The sequence below is a fragment of the Mixophyes fleayi genome, chromosome 1 (assembly GCF_038048845.1).
Source record: "Mixophyes fleayi isolate aMixFle1 chromosome 1, aMixFle1.hap1, whole genome shotgun sequence".
Lineage (NCBI taxonomy): Eukaryota > Metazoa > Chordata > Amphibia > Anura > Limnodynastidae > Mixophyes > Mixophyes fleayi.
This window is the reverse complement of record NC_134402.1, coordinates 353662258-353686060: the sequence shown is the minus strand read 5'-3', so window position 1 is coordinate 353686060 and position 23803 is coordinate 353662258. Positions and strand designations below refer to the sequence as shown.

At 39.3% G+C, this 23803-nt stretch overlaps 1 protein-coding gene across 16 annotated transcripts in view; it reads right to left on the bottom strand.

Moving 5' to 3' along the window:
* Positions 1-23803, bottom strand: part of NCOR2 (nuclear receptor corepressor 2) — a 285729-nt gene that overhangs the window by 122306 nt on the left and 139620 nt on the right. For 9 of the 16 annotated variants that reach the window (XM_075177047.1, XM_075177100.1, XM_075177115.1 and 6 more), the window contains exons 10-16: positions 22378-22550; positions 21516-21593; positions 21055-21148; positions 20670-20741; positions 18026-18204; positions 5174-5228; positions 4068-4166 (exon numbers count right to left, since the gene is read on the bottom strand). In XM_075177047.1, coding sequence (XP_075033148.1) covers positions 4068-4166; positions 5174-5228; positions 18026-18204; positions 20670-20741; positions 21055-21148; positions 21516-21593; positions 22378-22550 — 750 coding nt within the window. The remainder of the gene's footprint in view (positions 1-4067; positions 4167-5173; positions 5229-18025; positions 18205-20669; positions 20742-21054; positions 21149-21515; positions 21594-22377; positions 22551-23803) is intronic. The other 7 variants (XM_075177080.1, XM_075177091.1, XM_075177011.1 and 4 more) reach the window with 6 other exon arrangements.

The window sequence follows — 23803 nt, the reverse complement described above, 5'->3', positions numbered from 1 at the left end:
GTTTAGTTTTGTGTCTTTAGTTTTACTTGTTATCTAAATGTATGTTTAACGAAAGGATTAGGGCCATAAGTGTACCTTTTGTGAAAAGCAGACTTTATTGTACAAATTTACTGTATGGTATCATATGTGTCTACTTTATTGTATCTTTCAATAAAGACTTTACACACAAAAAAAAACGAAAAAAAAAACAAACAAAAAACCGCACAATGATAAAGAAAGCATTATGGGTACATTATTACCATCACAAATAATTTTATATCACACACTATCCCTTGAGCCACACACCCTATGAAGATTATTTACTGGCAATATAAAATACTACCACTAATGCTAAATAAGTATTTAGTAATTGTACCCAAGAAAAAGAAAAAAAAAAACCCTTTAAAAACGGGCAACCTTTTTTTTCATGCTCCAGTTTTCTAAATTTTTGAATGGGTTTTATACAACCTACATGTCTAACACCATATACACCATTAGGTCTTGACATACAATTATCTGAGAGAGGAGAGTAATGTGCCACAATATGTTCTAATTTTGCTTTAACCTCAAAGTAACACTACTCATTAAGTACATAGTACGCAATGCTGTGAAATGACCTGTATGTCCTTTCTAGAAGGCTCTAAAAACATTTCCAGTATTGTATGTACAACTGTCTCCATACATTATCTTTACAGCACAATACATTCAATTCTACTTTCGAGGGAAAACTAAAGGATGTAAATTGTACATTAAGAGCAATGAAATTCACATGGGTCTTAATGTTGAAAAGCAGTCCCTACAGAGTGTTCTTTATTTGTGAATAGTCTCCACTTCCAATTTCACCCCACTTTTATACTTGCAACCCTATACATACACTATTAGGTTACATGTTCCTTACAATTTCCAGTAATGCCCACCGTGTAATTTACATAATAATGTATGGTTTTAGATAAGGAATGGTTAGTGTGGCTTAATAGGGAAGCTTCTGCTTTTGAGGAAGGAAACTAAACTGATGTAAGGCAGAGGAGGCAATCTATAGATAATGCAGACACAATTTTAGAAACAAGAAAAATGGTTACCAGACTGAACACGTCACTTCTGCTACAAACTTCCAACATTACCAGAGTAAGGTCTCCTATACAGGGGGATTACTTTTAAGCATTTTACGTACTATCCCATTAACCATACCATGACGTTGATAATTTCCAATGCAAGTAAATGCACCTAAACCACACACTTTCTGACAAGTGTTCACTTATTTTCGATGTGGAAAGCAGCGTTTAAAAGCGGAAACAATAGGTAAAAAACAATTGAGCACTATGGGAATGCTCATTAAGTACATAGTACATTTTGCACCTATTCTAGCTTTAGGTTTAAAAAAAACAAAAAAAAGAAAAGGTTTTGTTCGAGCCCTTTATAATGAAAAGCATTATTTTGATTTTTTTTTTTATAGAATTGTCTTATTAAACAAAGATAAACCTATATTATTACAAAGTTACTGTACAATAAAGACAAGGGGGTGCAGTATGGGATCTCTTTGACACTGTTCAGTGTAAATTTCATACACAGATATTACCAAGTGGCTCTTCATATAGTAACTATGAAGTGCTCTGCTAAACAATATAATTTAGATGGGAATGTCAGAGAGTGTGTGAGGAAGGCACAGAAGTAATTGTGACTCTAATTTCGGTTAGATTAGCCTTTTCACCATCACCAGTATAACAATGCCTAAGTCCTACGCATTCCAGAACCTTTAACTGTATTCTAACCTTTTTGTGGTGTAGCTGGCTACTAAGAGCAATATTTCAGTTGAGGCCATGGATGGTCATTTAAAAATCACAAATACAATTCACACAATATTGCCATTTTGCAAAGCCCATGTGTTCTCATTTGGAGAGGCCCACAGGTGTAAAAAGTAATACAAGAAGAGTAACATAAAGCAAATCATATTATAAACAGCAAGTCCCAGGCAATTACAAGGATGGCAAAGTGCTAGGAATATGTTGGTGCTATATAAATAAATGATGATGATGGCAAGGGTAACAAAGCAGTTAGTGACAAGGGAGAGGTAAGAATCAAGTGGGGGAAGGGAGATGAAACCAGAGGAAGGAGGGCCTGCTCATGAGAGTTACATTATAAAGGGGAGCTGTTGGAATGGAAGATCGAGGAGGAGACACAGAGGGGAATAACTGGTGGGACGGTAGGAAGTGGTTAGGCAGTGGTCTGGTAGACTTTGGTGAACACAGGTGAGTGTTGAAGTCTGGTAGGTCAAGGGAGTTTCAGAGATGGAGAAGAGCGTGGGAGAAGCCTTAAAGACTGGGGTGAGAAGTAGATATCAGAGGGGAAGAAAGGTGGTGGTCATTGGCCAAGCAAAGGTGGGTGATAGTGGGGAGTGGAGTGGGCAAGAGCTTTGAAGCAGAGGTTGAGGAGATTGATTTTGATTCTGTATAGGGGTAGGGAGCCAGTGAAGGGATTGGCAGAGGGTAGATGCAGAAGCAGACTGCAGTGGAGAGAAAGAATCGATGTTGCCACAGCATTTAGGAGAAATTCAAAAGGAAAGAGGTGGGTGAGGGAAAAGATCAGATAGGAGAAGGTTGCAATAATCGAAGCAATAGATGATGAGAGAGTGGATTAGTGTTTTGGTGGCATCAAGGAAGAGCAAGGGAAGAGAAATTCCGGAAATGGAATCGTTAGGAGTGGGAGAGGAACTGAATGTAGGGAATGAAAGAGAGAAGTCAAACTTGACACCCAAGCAGTCCAATTGAGGACTGAAGATTGTGGTGTTAACAAAAATTAGGGAGATTTGATAAAGGGTGGTGACTTGTTAAAGATAGAAGACAATGACGTTGATTTTGGCCATAATTACCCTGAGAAAGACATTTAGGAGGACGCGGCAGAGATTGTTCAAAGTCGGCTAGAGGAGGGAGAGGGAGGATAGAGTTGGATATCATCGGCATAGTGATACTATAGACCGAAGGAGCTGAATAGCTCACCAAGAGAGGAGGTGTAGAGTGTGAACCCGAAAAAAAAAAAAAGACAGTGCTGCAAAGACTAAGGAAATGAAGAGAAAAACAGTAGAAGGGGGTGACTCACGGTATTGATAACCACGGACAGATCAATAAGAAGGAACACTAAGAAATGACCCTTGGATTTTGTGGTAAGATGATCATTGGTGACTTTGGCCCGGGCAGTTTCTCTGAAGCAAAGGTGATGGAAGTCAGATTCGAGAGGGTCAAGGAGAGAGGAAAGTAGCAAGGTGTGTGTAGACAAGCCTCAGGTCATTTCAAGCCGAAAAGGAAGAGAGAGATCAGGTGATAGTTTGACAGTGAGGTAGGGTTGAGGCAGACATTTTCGGAGAGGGAGCAAAGAAGGTGCAAGCGGATGGGATCAAGGGGGGGGGGGGTGAGGGAGAAGGAGCTCAAGGCAGGGCAGCTTGATGGGGAGGGGGGGGGGGGCAGGAGAGGCCTGACTAGAAGAGATATAAAGTCTGATGGATTCTATTTTGAAGCTGAAGAAGGTAGCAAAAAAGGTGCAGGGGGTTACAGGATTGGAAGGAAATGACAGACGTAAAGAACAAGTGTTTGGAGAGGGCAGAACTGTAGGAGGAGAGGATAATTTTTCAGTGAAGTCAGTGAAAGAGCGGGACTTCCTGCACTGGTACTCAGCAGTGCGAGAACATCTTTGTAAAAACAAAGTTAGTTTAAGTGCCATGGTAGGGGTTTGGAGCAGCGGAAACTAACCAAAGTGGCAGGGGCTGTACTGTAGAGGGTGAGAGCATAGGTGTACAAGGTGACAGCCTGGTCTAGTGGGAGCCAAGGTGAAGAGAGGAGCATTTCAAAAGAGGAAGATAAGCTTGCAGGGTTGGGATCGGGTTTGATAAGTGAGTACTTTAACTCCTTAATTTAATTAGCTACTTCTCTCAAGTATAGTGCTACCAGATGTGCAATTTCATTTATGGAAGATTTTGATGCACTTCAAGGTAAAGAAACAATGATATGGTTTAATTATTGACTTGTGATAGAGACACGTGTCAGGATAATATGCATTTCTGGAGAAAGGGAGGGATGAAATAACCTTAAGTGCCTCACCTGATTCTTTCCTCTGCGTCGATAATTCCTTCTTACAAGACTTTTGTAGTTCTCGTTCTTTTTGGTCAAGTAATAGAAAAGAACACAATCTGACACAGTCTGTAAGAAATAGATAAAGGAATAGATATACATACATGTTGGTACAACAGTTGAATATTATTGGCAAAGGTGAACCATATTCAGTCCATGGAGTATTTAGGTAGAAATGCAAGGTCTACAGTATATGTAGTTAATGAATTATAAGAAGTGCTCTGAAGGCTCGTCTTATACAGTTATTACAGGTACACACTGCACTCAGAAGAAAACATGCCACCTTTATGTTCTTTAGACTTTGATATATGTTGTGTGATCTCTTGAGGAATGCGGAGAGATATTTTACCTCAAAAGACAGTTGAATAAACCTGCTTATATATCTTTAGCTGTTTAACTTATCCATATACACAGATAAAACAAATTCAACCTGTATGAGAGTCTCTCTCTCCATACATACATACATACATACATACATACATACTTCTAATTGTTAATCTATAACACAAAACATATAGAATAAAGTTTTTGGGTTTTGGTGAACAGACCAATCTACTCATTTTAAATTAACACTAAACCTAAAACATAGTATGGTTCAACATAGACACCTTATAAAACAAACGCACAGATAAAAAAAAAAAAAAAAGGTCACACCTAGTACTTTTATAGAGTATAATATATTTTACATTATATGTACATAATTAGCCATAACAGTTTCATAATTGGTGGCTCTTTGCAGTTCTGTCTGGTACTCATACAAAAAGAAAAAAACAGTAGTAGTAGTAGAACAAATGTCATGTTCTAACAATTTATTTCAAAAGTATTACATTTACTTTTGTGAAAGTCGCTAGCAGCCATTTTTTTTAAAACCTACTTGTATTTTAGGTGCAGTTTCACTTTAAAAAGATAAACAATTACATATAATTTGAGTTGTACATCTTGCATAGAGTGCAGACTGGAATACTAGTATTCAACTGACTTGATTGTGAAATAGATATTTCAGTACATTGAAAAGAACACCTTATAAAATGTTCATCCCCTTAGAAACTCTAAAATATCAGCAACTGTTAACATACCTTTCTCTCCAAGAACGTAGAAATGAACACAAAGTTCTTTGGTTGCTGGATGAATCTACAAGAAAAGATGGGTAAAATCATGAGAATTAAGTTTATATCACAAACCAGTAGACATTACTTTTCATATCACTACAAATCACGCTAGAGTTACTTTACAATTGTGTTCCAGTCGTCCACCATTTAGTACATTCTACTTGTCCTTGCTCATTTCCTATGGAGTATAAAAATCTTACTTTTAACCATACATAACTCATTCACCAGCGGTTTGTTCTTGTAACCTCTGATTGGACAAAGAATAAAACAAATTGTAAGTCATACACCAAGAGCAGACAGCTGAGGCTTTCCAGCTATTATGTCAGTACTGCTCTCAATATATTCTGCTTGATGAGAGTTTTACTTTTACAAAAACTGAAGATCCAGAAAGGACTGAAGCGTGTACTAGATGCTTGGTTTACAGGGTTAAAGTACAAGTGTGGGATTTGGAGGCTATCCTCCTCTTGTTATTATTTTGTCTGGCTTTTCAGCAGTAGACATATTAAGCTACGCAAGGGCATTCATTATTAAAATAATTTTCGCTGTGGCTAATGGAAAGAACAATCTCTACATTTCAAGCAAAGACCCTGTCCCGTTGCATTTCATTTTAAGTCTATTTATTTTTGCAACATGATTAATTTTTGCACTGCACAGAGGTCTTCTAAACTATTGCGCTGTGGTATCATTTGTTAAGCTATGTTACATGGTCAAACAGCATATTGCATAGACCCTAGATTGCAAAGGTAATTATTGAAGTGCAGACATCTATGGTTTCTTTTAGTCCAAGCTTCAAGGGACTGATGATTACATTAACAGAACAAAATGCTATTTATTACAAGTCACTAAGAAGTATTCACATAATGTGAATGCCATACTGGATCATGCTGCACTCCTATGGATCCAACTCTGTATCCTATAAAGCATTCTGCCGTAATCGTATGTACCTTTGAAGGCTTTTGTTGCTCTAAACCAGTGGTTCTCAATCTATTTTAGTACACTGAACCTTTTAAAAAAAAAAAAAAAAAAAGCTACAGAACTTACTGAGGAATGCCTACCATCTATATCCCATTCGTCTCAAAAGCTAAGAGAGTCTGGTATCTTGACTAAAATATATATATTTGAGTAGTAGGTAAAAAATATAAGCCAAAAATAAAATTTCAGCTTCAATTTGTCTTTTATGTCTGTTGAAATAAAAACCATAAACTTTAAAATCTATTGTTACTTTTGAGTGCACTTTTAAATCCATATTATGAAAAATGTATGAATATTAAAGTAAAAAAATAAAAAAAATTGCACACACCACTATTAAAAAGTAATCACACTTGAAAACACTAATTAAAAACACTATAATTTAAACAATCATTTCATTTTTCTCTCTCTTTAAACTGGGCATGTAACTAATGATATGGGTTTTTTCTTCTAGAAAGAAGAAGTTGTTTGAAATCAGATTTAAGATTGGTTAACTGGAGCCGCATATCTGTTTTCGGATAGAGGCTACTTCTTTACTTAGAGACGGTGTATTTCAGAAGTGCTACGTCAAAACAGTAGGTTGAAGCAAAAGGCAGTAGTTTCACAGCGTGCTTCACACTTTCTAGGCATTCACTAGCAAATTTGGCCCAAAATTTAGATACAGATTCTGTTTGAAAGTCTTTCAAGTTTCTATCCGCCATGTCGAACAGCTGTTTGTTTCAAGTACAAGTCCATTATGGACGCTGAGAATGGATTTTGGAGCCAGTTCATATCTTCTCTTGATTCAGACACAAAATCATGAAGTGTAGGGAAGCACTCTAATTCCTTTTTCACACAAGATAACCAAATCTGGATTTATTTCAACTTTGCTTCAAATGGGTAATAAGTAGAAAAGTATTGTCACAGATGTAACCAGTGGTCGAAGTGTAACTTTAGAAATGGCGGTATGGAAAATATGAGTAAATGTAAAATTATCAACCTTCCATTAAAAGTTGTAGGAGAATTGGCAGTATGGGCATACCACCGTATACACCCACCTTCGACCACTACATAAAGGAGACGTTCAGTTCATTGAGACTTGGAGAGATTGTAGAGATTGGACAAATGTTGCAACCATTCAGGATCACACAGTCATTAAGATGGATTGAATGAGAAGCCATAAAGAACCATGACTTCGCACGGTGAAGATCCGGACCAGACAATCATCTGTGTGAAACAGAGTCCTGAATTGGTTTCCCATTCCTTCGCAAAGAGCAGATTCACTATTTACAATTTCACGGAGGATAGTTTAAAGGTTTAATGGTATTCGCTTCACTGCCGGTGCATGTCTGAGTCATGCAGTGGCTACGTCTCAATTTTAAAACACAATACTTTTTAACATGAGCAATACATTTTTGTGTTTTCCGGTCAATGATTTTGCACCATCGGTGCAGATATCAACACAATCATCCCATGATAGTCCGTTTTCTTCAAGGTAAGGGTCAACCAAGTTAAAAAATATTCAAAGCAAAATATCCAAAGCAACAGTTCATCTTCAATTGATTATGTATTGGCAGGGCCGGATTAACCATAGGGCCAACTGGGCTACAGCCCAGGGGCCTATGGCATCCAGGGGGCACTTGAAAGTGCTCAGCAGCAGTATTGATCGGTTGGGGGCGGGGGCGCCCCCGGCGCGATCAGTGCTGCTGAGCACTTTCACTGCGGTCCTTCCCCGGTGCACTGTAGTCTCCTTACTGAGGAGATATCATGAGTCTCACTCTCACGAGATCTCAATAAAGAGCGTACAGCGCGCCGGAGGTGGTAAGTGCCGTGTGGGGGGCCCGGGCAGCTCGGCTCACGGGGGGGGGGGCTCACGGGGGAATGGAGGCCCCCTTAGACCAGGGGCCTCCATTCCCTTAATCCGGCCCTGTGTATTGGACGGCAATAAGAAGTACTACAAGTCCTGCAAAGTCTGTTGTGTTATTAGTAATGTGTAACATCCACTACTTTTTGCACTCAACTCCATTTTTAATTTCTGTGCTCACTTAATTTCATGAATTTGCCTAAAAACAGTATTGTTTAGGAGCACAGTATTTACAAAGTTACTACATTTTTCATCATTCATAGTTTCAAAAAGATTTAATATGCATGGCTTTAGATGAATCTCTGCAATTGTCGTAGCAGCATACTTGAAGCGAATGAACAGTTTTTAAACATTTTGGAAACAAATGACACACTGGCCGGGAACACTAGGATCTCCCACAGACGTGAAACTGTAGTACAAATATCCTGCACAGTAAATCCTTCCAGGACGCGTCATCATCTACTTCGTTGGGAAGGAGGAGAAATCGAGGCTTTGTGAAGGGCAGACAATTTTTTCCCGCCATTAAGCATTTTCCTCTTGTGCAGCCCCTGACATCCCTTGGTAGAACTCAGTTTAAGAAACACTGTTTTAAATAATCACCTTTTATTTATGACTTGTGTTTAGTACCCTGCTCCTACCTGGCACACATATTTAACTTGAGCAATACTACACTAATGTAAACATAATGGTTGCAAGCATGTAATATGAATACCATTAGTACTTATTACATTAGACAATACCATTTTTTCCAATAGCTGCTCAGATCCCAGGAATTTGTCACTCTACTTACTTTTAAATATAACTGATAAGAATATTTGAAGGTCCTACCTTTCATGAGAACTGTCACAGGCAACAGGGGAATGTCCCAAAACAAGTTAAAATCTATGGTACTATCCTTCCATTTGCATTCTGAGGTGATCTTACACTAAGTTTAGGTTCATACAGATCTACATGGTCCTGGATATTGAGAAATTAACACTTTATATTTACTAAACTGTGGGTTTGAAAAAGTGAAAATGTTGTCTATTGTTAAAGTAAAATAATTGGATGAAGGTTCTAAGTAATTATTTCTGTAAACTACAATTAGTTGCGATGAATACACAACATAGTTATAATTACAATAATATGTAGTTAAATGTAAATGTTTGTTTATTGTTTTATATAAAATAAAGTTGTGAAAAGGATAAAATATGTTTTCAACTTACAAACCACATAGAGTTTGGTATGTATATGTTCGCAATTACACAAGAACGTTTCTGGTGCTATTTATGTAGCGTTTGCATTTTGTGAACGCTAGTTATGAATAATATTACTTTTTCAAACACTAACAGCCAGCTCACAGGGATCATAAAGAACCATTATAAACTGGTCTAGCAGTGGGAATCTCCAGTAAGGACACATGGCATTCCTAAGAACAATAAATAGAGGAATCCACCAATGCCACGTTGAGTACATGAGTGTGCAAGACCCTTCAACCAATGAATGAACCTTACAACTATAACTGTGTCACTGTGATGTCATTACTTTTACAACTGTACAGTGTATAAATTGTTCACCTCTGGATTCGGACCCCAGAGCGTTCTGACTGAAGCTTAAGTTGGTGCAAACGAGCAAACGTGTATGTATACCAATTCTTTGCTAATAAATCCTTTGCGTTTTGTAACCACAGCGATTGCATCAGAGAATCTTTATTACATACGTTACGAACACAACACTATAGCAACCAATCAGATTCTAGCTATCAGTTATTTAGTACATTCTACAAAATGAAAGCTAGAATCTGATTAGTTGCTATAGACAACATCTCCACCTTTTCAAACCCGCAGTTTAGTAAAAATACCCCTTTGGCTTTAGTAAAATATAGAACCTAACAGAGGATGTTGGGTGTGGTTTGTCAGGTACATTATGAGGAGTGTAGTCATACAGCAACAGCTGTTGTTTCAAAAGGATAACTACCCATTATAGGCTTAAAGACAATATGTCACCAGAATATTGAATACAATTCACCTGTAAGGAAATGACATCTCTATGCGTCTTTCTTACGCATGGATGTCAAAATTAACTATTTATAGCCCATAGCAATAAAATAAATGTAAAGACTTGCATTAAAATAGTTCCTATGAAAAAATACCAAGACATTCATCCAGTTTATTTCATTTTTCTGTATATTCCTAATGTAAAATGTTTCCATACCTTGGAAATAAAGAAATTTTTTTTAACTGCAACATTAAATCAGCGAGTGAATACAACCAGAAATTAATCATAATTCCATAGATATGTTAGTCTTTTACCATGCGTTCACACGCCACACCCTCCAATGTGCTTACTGGGGTCCAGAGTATTCCTCTTCTGTGTTCAGCCAGCACCAGCAATCTCCTTCCATCTCCATAGTCACTGATGGTCCGAAGGATGGCGGGCTGACAAGTTGGTTCCTGACTCCTTCAGTGGTTTGCCTGTACAATCCATGCCAGCGCGTCCCTGTTAATTTCCATTCCTGCCAGAGAATTCACTATCCTGCAGATAACTTAGCACACATGCCAGTTTCCATCTACCTGCCAGTCACATCAGATACCTGTGTGAAGGGCTGTTACCTGCGGGGGGACAGCAGCTAAGCCCATACCTCCTTGCAGGAGTCCCTGGTAAATACCTACTACTTATTAGACTCCACAACTGGTAGTCAGACCGGTCTGGATGTTTCAATCCAGAAATTCCTGCGTAATTCCTGACTATGTGTAAGTATATGCTGCTAGAAGACACACACACACACACATATATATATAATATTTAAAGTAAGATAGCTACTTATGGTTTGCCCCAATTCTTAGTTAAATATGTCCATAGTATTCTGCCTAGAGGTCAGTGATTGCAATCCTATGCTAATGTGTCTGACTAAACAGAGTAATTTGAGAAGAATATTGCTGCGATTAGAATAGATGCTCTTGTGGAAAAAAAAATGATTTACTAGATCAAAAAGGAGATTGATAGCACGCGGACAGCCTTAGGAAAAATACATTCTAACCCCCACAATTGCATTCTGCAACAGTCAAGCTCTGTATGGAATCCAAATGTATGCAATGAAAAAACTCCAAGGATACAAGTAACTGTTGCTACGTAAACAACTAGGGAATTGCATAGGGAATGTTAGCGCATTAGACAATGCAATTTTACAGTCAACTATGCTAGATTCCCAGACCACTCTATAAAAAAACAGAATTTGTGGAAAGTGACACAAAATAGCAAGACCTGGGACTACACGAAGGGGAGGCTGCAGCTACCAGTTATGTAAAATAAGGGCCTGTGCACTTCGGCACCGTCAAAGGAATTGATGAAAGACTAAAACTGATTAGTGCCCATATGTTGTACCCTTAATCTAGACACAGATTACCCTCCATAAAAAAACTTTATGTACTGTAAAAATGCTTATGACTAATTGGAAGCTGATAGGAAGGACAATGTGGTGACTGTAGACTACTATAAAGAAAAAGTCATCAGTTTCAGTGTTTGCAGTTAAAATACACCAAGAGAGAACCATTTGGGAATTTTCCTTCTGCAAGAACACCACACACCCTGTTATACAATATCTTAGTTAATAGGTTCCTCCACACAAACATTTAGTTATGAAATGCAGGAGGTAAATGCCATAAAAAGAATGCAGTAGCCCAGGTGATTTAGATCAGGGTTTCTCAACAATGCTCTTATTCTTATTCTGTACCCCCCTTAAGTTTCTGAAAATTTTCCAAGTACCATCTCCCCAAATGTCTGTAAATGCTTAATCCAAACCCTATGTGATTTTTGTAGTATACAGTTTGCTATTTACTGTCAGAGAGGCCTGTTATTTTAAGCACCATTTAAACATAGTTATCTCTCTTTTGAATCTGTGTGAGGTACCCCTGGGGGCACACATACCATAGATCTAGAACAAATACATATGCAATATACATTTTGAGGTAAATTGTAATGAACAAATATTCAGATTTGATCAAGTTTTGTAACAGAGTGGGTAATCTCTGGCCAGCAGTAGAAAGAACATATACTGTATTTTCTCAGAACCCAATTACCACTTTATAAGACATCAACCAAACAAAATATTTCAACTTGTTGTGTAATATGTTAAGGAATACTGATCAAAGCTATAGCAGAGCTATAAACCGTGCAATGAACAGGGCTGAGTACAATAAGAGAAAGGTACTTTCCCTGCCGGGCCAAAAATGAAGACTATACAGTCCAACCACAGGTTTACAAGACATACTAAACCGATAATGTAGAATTTTATTGTCATCATGAACAACCAATGCATAATCTAGTTTCAGCTACTGAAGTTTAAGTGAAGCTTTCTACAATTTCTCTTCCATTGACTGAATTTGAGGCCTGCACTGTATTTGTAGTGTACACTATGGTGTGTCAGTGCTCGTCAGGGGAGACTCGGGTTCACTTGAATCAATAGAGTGTACCTCAGCATGAACAAAAGTGAAATGAATTCACAAACCTTATGAAAATAAAAATGTCCACTGAACTGCATTTGAAAGCATGAGAAAGGGTCACATATTTGGGATCTCTGTGTTTGGGTCTCAATAGTGTATAGAACAGCATCAAAAATGAAAATAAATTTACAAACGTTGTCAAAATAAAACCTGATGCACCTTCTGAAAAGAGGTCCTGCACGCTCATGTATGGCTATACCAGCTAAACTGATCCATTCTCAGCCCAATGTTAGACCCATAAAGTTAAAAAGTGATTGTCCCCAAGTGCTGTGTATTGTAGTTTATGAATGGTTATGTTTGTGAAGTAACTATCCCAGCTATCAAAGTGTATAAACTGATGAGGTAAGAAACTACAACAACCAACAGGGAAATCCAATTATCAAAAAAAGTGGTTAGTGATACAAAGTTGAAATGGTTAAGGGATGTGTGGCTGGAGGTGTACAAGTGATCCTGTCTATATGGTTACATGGTCTATATGGTTACTTGGGGAACTGGATACAGATTTTTTTTTCTCTTTTAAGTTAAATGCTTTTTACCAAGTTTTACAAAAAGCAAAGAAAACATATGAAATACAAGGGGGGAGGGTACAGAAATAAAAGAGATGGGGAAGGGGGGGGTAATATTATGGGAAGAAGAGTATGCAAAAAACAACATTATTTAATAATGTTACCCTTACTTCAATAGGGTAAGGGTGGGAATAGTGGAACAGGTTGTGAACTCAGAAAATATATATATATATATATATATATATATATATATATATATATATATATATATATATATATATATATATATATATATATATATATATATATATATATCCCCCATGGGGTACTTAGCGTTTTTAAAAACAGAGAAGAGGATCCTGAGGGGAGAAGTCAGCAGGGCCCTGTCAGTCTGTGTCTGATTGAGTCGCCGCCCAGTCCTGTCAGGTAGAAAAGGGCGGGAAGATCTCCCTCCTCGGGATCTTCCACTGAGCAGCCGGCAGTCTTAAACTACCTCCGGCTGTCTTCTTTGTCATAAATAAAACCTCGGACAGTTCAGTCCTGTGAGCATATATGGTGGCTCTCCTATTGCTCACTGGGGACTCCTTCCACATCCACAACACCTCCTGCGGCTATAGAGATCCAAGCCCCCCCTCCGCCTCAGCGGGGGACTTGGTATCTCCCAACCTGTCCGGTCCTCAGACGGAGTGCAACACTCTCTGCCTTATGGCAGTGTCGGACCCCCCGGGACAGAGTGATGACAGGCGCTTAGCGCTGTGACCGCTCACTAAATACCACACATATCCTGTACTTTCTTCTTTTTTTTTTTCTTCTTTTTTTTTTTAAAAAAAACCTTCTTTCTTCTTAAAGGAACGGAACTTTGTTCCATTATAAATATCTATGAGGAAAAAATTTTTAACATTAAAACCTCACCTACACTCATTTGAAAGCTAATAAAAAATAATAAAATCTAACACTAAACAGCAGGTACTACTAAGCAGTACCAAACGCAGCCCAACTCCTTGGGCACTTAGACATAACTGAGGTGGATGGGGTTGCAGAGGGGAGGATTCAGCAGCAAGTTTAGTTCTTAACTGTTTAAGTGCCAACTCAAACGCCCTCAGACAACCCCAAGGTAGCAGTGTCCCCCGCAATGGATGATGAAGAAATAAAAGAGGAGGGGAAGGGGGGTGGATAACATTATGGGAACAAGAGTATGCAAAAAAGAACATTAGATGAACAGCAAGAGATCATCGCAGCTGAACAGGGAACATGTTAAACAAAAAAAATAAAAGGCCAGAGACATTGTGCATCAAAAGGGAAAGGGGGAGAGGGGGGAAGGGGAGAAGTCACTGTTCGAAGAAGAGAATAATAAGAGAGAAATAAGAGACATCAGATCAATAGAGTAGAAGTCCCATAGTAACCGGTCCAAGGACTCCAAATGTAGGAGAATTTATTGGGGGTGTGATGGAAGATGCTCTAGATAGATTCCATGATACACTTGCCAAACATGGTTAATGGAAAGTGGCTGTGGGTTTTTCAAGGAGAGAACAATTTCACAATTTGTGGTGATAAAAGTATGCATTAAAAGCTTCTGGGTAGGTTTAGGGACATCAGAAACATGACTGAGTAATAAAGAATAGGAAAGTGAATCAGGAATGTCTACTTGGCTTATATTGGTTAACAAGTGATAATTAGCTTTCAAGAGAGGAACCAGCTTTGGGCAGAGCCACCAAATGTGAGACACAGTACCAGTGTGACCACAGATGCCAGCAGAGTAGGGAAGAGGTCAAGAACAACATGGAGACTGTGTGGGACCAGTTACTAACGATAGAAGATTTTCCGAGCATTCTTGCTAATTTTCACACAAATTGAACTTTTAGACAAGACGGTATCCCACTCCTCGGGGCCAAACATTTCTCCCACATCCACCTCCCATCTTGAGTTTTTCTTTAGGGGGTCGTTCATATTTTAGAATAGGTGGCAAAAAGTGGAGATGAGCCCCCTAGAAAAGGATCTCAGAGTGAAACTAATGGGGAGGTTACGTGGACATCAGGACGGGGACGTCTTGACAGTGTCAAAGAAATGGTGAAGCTGAAGATATTGATAAAAAAACAGCAGGAAGAAATGTGGAGCCTTGTCCGTATGTCGGCAAAGGGTGGGGAATGATTGGGTAGAAGCCAGGTCATTAAGAAATGTAACTGTCATGTCGGGTCCATTCTGGGCAAGGGGAAAAGGAGGTGTTATACCAGAGGGGAGTCATGCACCATGCATTGGAAGCAAGGTCATAAGCAGCAACAGTGTGGGTCCAAATAGCTACAGAAAATGCCACTGGGGAAGGTAGTTAAGATGTAGAGGGTCGAGGGGAAGGCTGACAAATTTAACCTGGGGGGGCAAGATTCAAGTCAGCAGGCTATTAGGAACATTTTAAAGGAAACAAATGCAGGTGACCCAGCCCAACGTAGCCCACTATGGTACTGGCCCAGGCGACAGATGACCCCCCCCACCCAGCCCCTGAGAGGGTCTATGTTGAGGTTTGAGCCAAAGGTGAGATGAAGGGTAATAAGTGTTGGAGATGGCGGCCTCAATGTCAACCCAAACCCGGGACCCAGGAGGAAAGTGGAGAATTGGGTGATGCTGGACACATTTCTACACCACAGAGAAGATCAATGTGTCCATGTGGTTAAGGGGAACTGGGCTATAGGTGCGAAAAAAAAAAAATGTTAACTTTTAAAAGAGGAGGGCACTAATTTGTAGATTTCACGGGGGCGACAATTATCCCATCTCTGACCCGACTAATCTGCCTCATTGAACAGTCCGATTCCATTTAATCTGGTCACTTTCGTGTTGTAGATGTTCTACAAAGGTAACATTAATGAATGAGCATCAAAACTATAATTAAAGGTTTTTTTTGTTTTTAAAGTGCAAATAATATTAAATTTTACACAAAATAAAAAATATTTTTGCATTTGATAGCTTGTTTGTAATCTCAAGTAACAAGATTTTATGTTTGGTGGACCATTTATTAATTGTGTATAGATTATGTTTAGATTACAGCTTGAAAACATACAATACTTTTTGCTAATGATCTCTGTACTAATGGGCATATGAATTATATAAATCTCTTTAATACCAGACACCAGCTGTGTAATATCAACACATACAAATGATAATTACAAGACAAGGATATCCTTAAGAATTCGTGTGAATGCAGCACACTCATTTATATAAACAGATGGTTCAAAATGGTGTTTACAATTTTAAATGATGTCAATGTCATTAAATACAGTCAGTAAACAAACCAACAAAAAAAGGTCAATTTGTAATGGTATTTGTTTTACTCTTTGCTGTAAAAATACATATAGCATAAATAGAATATTAGATACAGTGCATCTGGAAAGTATTCACAGAGCTTCACTTTTTCCACATTTTGTTGTTATGTTACAGCCTTATTCCAAAATGGAATTCCTTTTTTCCCCTCAAAATTCTACACACAATATCCCATATTGACAACGTGAAAAGAGTTTTTGAAATTTCTGCATATTTATTAAAAATAAAAAAAAACTAAGAAAATCACATGTACTTTAAGTATTCACAGCCTTTGCCATGAAGCTCAAAATTGAGCTCAGGTGCATCCTGTTTCCACTGATCATCTTTGAGATGTTCCTACAGCTTAATTGGAGGCCACCTGTGGTAAATTCAGTTGATTGGACATGATTTGCAAAGGCATAGACCTGTCTATATAAGGTCCCATACTTGACAGTGCATGTCAGAGCACACACCAAGCATGAAGTCAAAGGAATTGTCTGTAGACCTCCGAGACAGAATTGTCTGGAGGCACAAAGAAGGGTACAGAAAAATATCTGCTTCTTTGAAGGTCCCAATGAGCACAGTGGCCTTCATTATCTGTAAAAGGAAGACTTTCGGAAACACCAGGACTTTTCCTAGAGCTGGCCGGCTGTCTAATCTGAGTGATCGGGGGAGAAGGGCCCTAGTCAGGGAGGTGACCAAGAACCCGATGGTCATTCCTCTGTGGAGAGAGGAGAACCTTCCAGAAAGACAACCATCTCTGCAGCAATCCACCAATCTTGCCTGTATAGTAGAGTGGCCAGATGGAAGCCACTCCTTAGTAAAAAGCACATGGCAGGCTGCCTGCATGTTTGCCAAAATGCAGCTGAAGAACTCAGACAATGAGAAACAAAATAATCTGGTCTGATGAGACAAAGATTGAACTCTTTGGCATGAATGCCAGTTGTCTAGAGGAAACCAGGCACTGCTCATCACCAGGCCAATACCATCCCTACAGTGAAGCATGGTGGTGGCAGCATCATGCTGTGGGGATATTTTTCAGCGGCAGGAACTGGGAGACTAGTCAGGATAGAGGGAAAGATGAATGCAGCAATGTAGAGAGACAACCTGGATAAAAACCTGCTCCAGAGTGCTCTTGACCTCAGACTGGAGCGACGGTTCATTTTTCAGCAGGACAATGACCCTAAGCACACAGCCAAGATATCAAAGGGGTGGCTTCAGGACAACTCTGTGAATGTCCTTGAGTGGCCCAGCCAGAGCCCAGACTTGAATCAGATTGATCTGGAGAGATCTGAAAATGGTTGTGCACCGACGCCTCCCATCCAACCTGATGGAGCTTGAGAGGTGCTGCAAAGAGGAATGGGTGAAACTGCCCAAAGATAAGAGTGGCGAGCTTGTGGCATCATATTCAAAAAGACTTGAAGCTGTAATTGCTGCCAAAGGTGCATCAACAAAGTATTGAGCAAAGGCTGTGAATACTTATGTTCATGTGATTTCTTAGATTTTTGTTTTTAATAAATTTGCAAAAATCTCCCAAAAACTTTTTCAAGTGGTCATTATCGGATATTGTGTGCAGAATTTTGAGGGAAAAAAGGAATTTGTTCCATTTTGGAATAAGGCTGTTACATAACATTATGTGGAAAAAGTGAAGCGCTGTAAATACTTTCCGGATGCACTGTATAGAGCAACAATGCAAGGAGAGAATTATAGCATCTTATGAGCCTGAACTCACTTCTCCCTGAAGGTCTCCTTCTCTTGTTCACTCCACATGTTCATGACCTGCCGCTCTTTATACACTTTCATGGGATCATCCATTAGACCATTCATATTGATGAACTTTATGCGCTGTTGCTCTGCATCAAACAGCATAGGGGGTATGACTGCCAACTGACGCATCTGTTTCTCCAGGTTCTACAGAAAAGCCACATTAGAAGTGACCACACAGTGACCGAAAGAAGATCATGTATCATTCACCAATACAATAAAGTGCATAACAAATTTAGATGTTCACTTTCAATATACACAACACACATTGGCCATTTACGAAGCGCAATACAAAATGCCCAGACAGTCCTCAGCGCACACATGTCTGCAAACTAGAAGTGCACCTAGATTTGTGAGATGGCAGAGTAATACGAAGAGGTGCACTGTTCAAACGTGTCCAACCTCCTGCCACCTTAGAACAGCCTGCTTCATATTATATATATATATATATATATATGTGCTTTTTGTTACATTGCTTGGAGTGCTTCTATGAAGTGCAACACAAAGGTGCAAAATGGATTCTACTAAAACTATAGGATGAGATGTGAAGACACTGAGCTAGTGTAAAAGCCCTCTTGGGGAGTTCTGCTCCCCTCCACACTGCAAGGAACACCCCTAAGAACAGCCCCATTACCATGCTGGAAATGAGGATGTATACGGTGGTAGGGCCATACCGCCACTTCTCTTACTGCCTTCATTGTAAAACTATCAAATACCATTTACTTACACTGCCATTGCATTTTTCATACCGCCACTTCTAAATTTCCACTTCAACCATTGGTTAGAATAGATTGTAAGCTCTCACGAGCAGTTTCCTATTGCCTCGTGGTTTCCTGCCTTCACTTTCCTATGAACCTGCGCATCAATTTCTAGCACCTTTTACCTGGTCTTCTAGTCCTCACCTTCAGTTACTCTGCCCTGTGCCCCATACTTCCGAGCACAGACCTGCATCATGTTGGTATGCTCCGTGTTTTGTCCCCTCCCCTTCTCCGCACCCACTGTTTCTGTTTTGTTCATCATGTAATTGGTAGTTGTTCTGCCCTACTATGTAATGGTCATATGCTTTGTACTACGTATATCTATGCTGTTTATTGTGTCATTTGATCTTATTTACTCTTCTCTCCATCGCACGGTGCTGCAGACCCTTTGTGGCTCTTTATGAATAAATGTTAATAAAATAATATCTCAGCAAAATGAAATTAATCTTTACATGCTCAGCAAAAGTATGCTCACTGGTGCGCCTACCCCGTAAGCTGCAACAAACTCACTCCACCCGACTCCTCACCTTGGTCTATGCAAACTTCTACTGTTCGGCAGATGTCATCTTGATTCGTAAACCTGTGTTTCAGCAAAAATGTAGATGCACTTGTAGAAAACAAGGCGCGTGGTAGGACCAAATCTGATTTTGCACTGCGACTCGGCCATCTTTGTATTACAGTGATTTTACAGTATATGTACAAGTAATCAGAGGTTTACATACAGCCATGATCAAATTCATTTTGTACAATATACTAAAATTATAGAGCACATACAAATTGTAGGACCAGACACGGAGTTAGAAACATCTTGTGGTTATTAACAAGCTTTAACTATTAATAAATAAAGGTCACTAAACTTATTAAAAAGATGTCTAATAAGAGGGTTACTAATAACCTTCAAAGATGTATGCTGTGCCGCTGAGTGTGGGCTATTGCTTTCTGGTATCAGTAATTTCAGACAGTCTAAGAGTGCTTATCCACTGGTGTTCAAATGCTGCATCCGATTTGTGTTTTTAACACAAGTACAATGCAGGTAAATGCATCTTAAAACAAAACCCCATTCTATCTTGTGTCCATGGTTCCCGCTTGATATAGGTATCCCCTCGCCAGGCTGACGCTCTCCTCTCAGAAGGGCCCCCTGCTTTCAGAAGAGCAGAGCTGGGTGAACGGAAGGCTGCAGTGGAATCGCTGCTTTCTACCACAAATTTGGCCATGAGACACGGCGAGGTCGCATCCACTCCTGGATCCAGTCATTAGGCCTCATAAAATGTGTCCATATCAGTGGCCAATTTGGCCACATGTGAATGGACATATACAATCCCATGAGGTTCCATTATTGTGGAGAGCTTAATATATTTCAATAAAGTCCCCCCTTCAACACGCACAGGAATTTAGGCCAATTTGATCTAAATTGGCTGACAAAATAGAAATTGGGAACCCATTTATTATAGACTGATTTGGGCAGATATATAACTGGATATATTATTTTTAAAGGGGTGTCCACAGTTCTTGTTTGACTAAACCGGAGTCACACACACCTGAGAAAATATCTCCATCTGTTTCACTGAATGGGTACCAGGAGTCAATCACTTTATAGCACAAATAAAATGTTATCACGCAAAGATGTCAAACCAGGAGTTAAAATAGAACATGTTTTATTTTTAAGTGGAATCAGGCAAATTTGAAGCTCTGAATGACAATTTAGCATAAATATTGTTGCATCACAAAATATATATAATTGTATTTGTCTATACATCTTTGTAAAACAAGATCAACCTATAATAATATTTTTTTTAAATATTACCAGTGTTTACAACCATTTTAGAATTAAATGCTTTGTCAAATTTATCCTACCTGTTTAGTCTCAGCATTCTGTAGCGAGGACTCACCAAGCCCACCAACCATCATAACGTCTCTAATCGCTGGCTGACAAAGTTGGTGAGGGATATCAAAGGAAGCGTCTGATTAGACATTTAGCCCAGCAACTGACAGAATAATTGTGTTAAAAAGTGGGGGGGTTGCCAAAAATCAAATGAAGGAAAGTTTATTTCAAATCAATTTAATTATAGGATCTTGAAGGAGATTTTTCTGCTTGGGCTGTTTAGAGGCCCTGTTATTTTGGCAGGAAAGAATGTGTTATTTAGGACAGCAGCAGTATAGTACCACCTATATATACTGTACCAGTAGATTCCAGTATTGGGCATTGCAGCAGATTAAATAAAGCGGAAGGAATCCTTACCTCCTGTTCTGAGAGGCCGTCAATAATTTCTGACACTTCATGCTCACTGCGTGCAGCAGATAAGGACAGACCGCTTCCCCTCTGTCCTACCCTGCTGAGAGATGGAATTGAAATGTTCAACCAAGTGTTGTGATGCACAAGCGAGGTGTATGGATGAGCGATTTAACTTCGCCACAGCAGACACTCATAGGACACTTGATACTCAGGACTCTCATTGGGTGTAACAATACTTATAAGCTCATGTTATTCATCCAATGTGACATGATTTCATACAAGGAGTGGTGCTAAGCAATAAAACATCAGCACACAACACATACAAAGGACAAAAAGGAGAAAGGAATGGCTTACAGAGAAGTTGTCTTCTACATCACATATTTCAGCTTTGTTATATTCCTGCATCATTATACATTGGGGTTAGTGACCGACAGACAATGAAAGGAAATTTAGACACTCGCACTAACCTCAAGTGAACGGCTGATTGTCTGCTACAGAATGACACTTTGTTAGCGAATAACCCCACCAAGTCACCTCTTTCAGCACTAAGGGGTAAAGGTAACAAGGCTTACACACTCAATATTTGCCTCCAGATAGCTGCTTTGTATGGCCGTCTATTAGTGGGCATGGAGGGAAACTGCACGGATCCTAGGTGTGCATAAATGGTAATTAAATTCATCTATACCATGAGATTTGTGGCGCTGCTCCCATTCCTTTGTGTCAAACTACTCTGTCACATCTGATGTGGCAGGGCTGCATAGTATGTAGTAACACAATATTATGTATGGCGCTGCTGTGTTCCAAAAACATGGTTATGTACATTCTGCAGGGGGCAGAGATGTTATCTGCATATTTGCTAATACTGCAGACATCAGCAGTTTGAAAGTTAATTGCATACCAATATTCTTCTTTTTCAGTCTTTGCTCTCACTGCAATGACTGCAAATCGAAAAAGATCTGTTCCTGGAGACAAACATACATATACAGAGCGCGTATATATGGCGCACATGTTGGGATCTTTTCTGGTCTGAAACCCTGTTACTGTCAGTATTCGATTTCTACTCAATACAGCACTTATACATAACAGTTTATATAGTGGCTATAATAATAAATAATCAGATTAGTCACTATAATGGCAGTTACATGCACCAAAGATACTGTGGTTATACATATACATGCGCACACACACATACATGCGCGCACACACACATGCTCACGCACATACACATGCGCACACACATACACATGCGCACACACATACACATGCGCACACACATACACATGCGCACACACATACACATGCGCACACACATACACATTTTCCACTAACCTTTGCATGCGTTCCTGAAGCTCCCTCTGTTTGCGGATCTCGGGAAACTGCTTCTCATAGTATTCCCTTATCTTGCTCTCTTTTGCTCGTCTGCGCGGGTTATTTTCAATACGTTCCACCTTTTTCTCCCAGGCCTCCATCAACTGGTCATAACGCTGGCAGAGTTTTTGTTCCTGAATCAGAAACAGATCTGTTGGAACATGCTGATCTTCAACTTCATCCGAAACAATACATAGTCACAAATCATAAAAAAAAAAAAATAATCAGAATTCATATATACGACACCCATATATCCACAATTCAATCCATCCTAAATGCTGCTGCAAGACTGATCTTCCTCTCTCACTGCTGAACCACTTTGCAAATCCCTACACTGGTTCCCTGTGTCCTCCAAAATCAAATTCAAATTACTCACCCTTACCTACAAAGCCCTCATTAACAACATCCCTGCATACATCTCAAATAAAAATACTCTCCCCCACCCTCTTAGATCTACCGCTGACCTGCGCCTTGTCTCTTCTCCGATAACGACCTCTCACTCCCGCCTACAAGAATTCTCCTGTGCTGGTCCCCACTTATGGAATTCCCTACCGCGCTCAGACTTTTCCACAGTCTTCAAATCTTTAGACTATTCACACTAATGCACCCTCAACTATCCCAATCTACACTCTAAGCCACACTCACTCCTCTTGTTTCAGCTGTGCCCTCTTCCACTTAGAACGTAAGCCTGCTAATGAGCATGGTCCTCCATACCCTTTGTTTTCACGTCTCCATTCATTTTGTCTGTCATTGTCTTCCCTACTGTATGACACTGCGGAGCGCTGTGATGCCTTACAAATCTACGATAATATTATTTACATGCTTGCAAGCTGCACTCCCTCCAGTCATTAACTGGTGGCTAACCACTTTGCAGGATTCAAATACTCTTTGCCTACATTACGCTACATGGCATATATCCCTGTACTAAATAGTGGAGGCAATTGAGTGAAGACTGTATTACCACATGAAGCCCGATAAATATTTGATTTCCAAACAGTAGCCCCAAAAGAGGTATTGATTTCAGTATATAATGTTTTCATTTATATAAAAGGAAGAATAAACATTTACTAAATTTTCAGGATGCTGAATGCTTTACTGTTGTTTATTTTGAAGGTTATAGCAGAATAGTAGCAGCCAAGTACTATCTAATTGATGTGATTATAGTTATATAGCTAATGCACCATCACAACTATCCCAAATCTCCACTCGCTCCTCTTGTTTCAACTGTGCTCTCTTCTAATTAGAATATAAGCTGTCTAATGAGCAGGGCCCTCCCTACCCTTTGTCTTCAGGTCTGCATTTATTTTGTCTACCTTCCATGTGCCCGTTTCATGTACTTCTGGTTTCCCCACAGTCTGGCGCTGTGGTGCCTTATAAATCATCAATA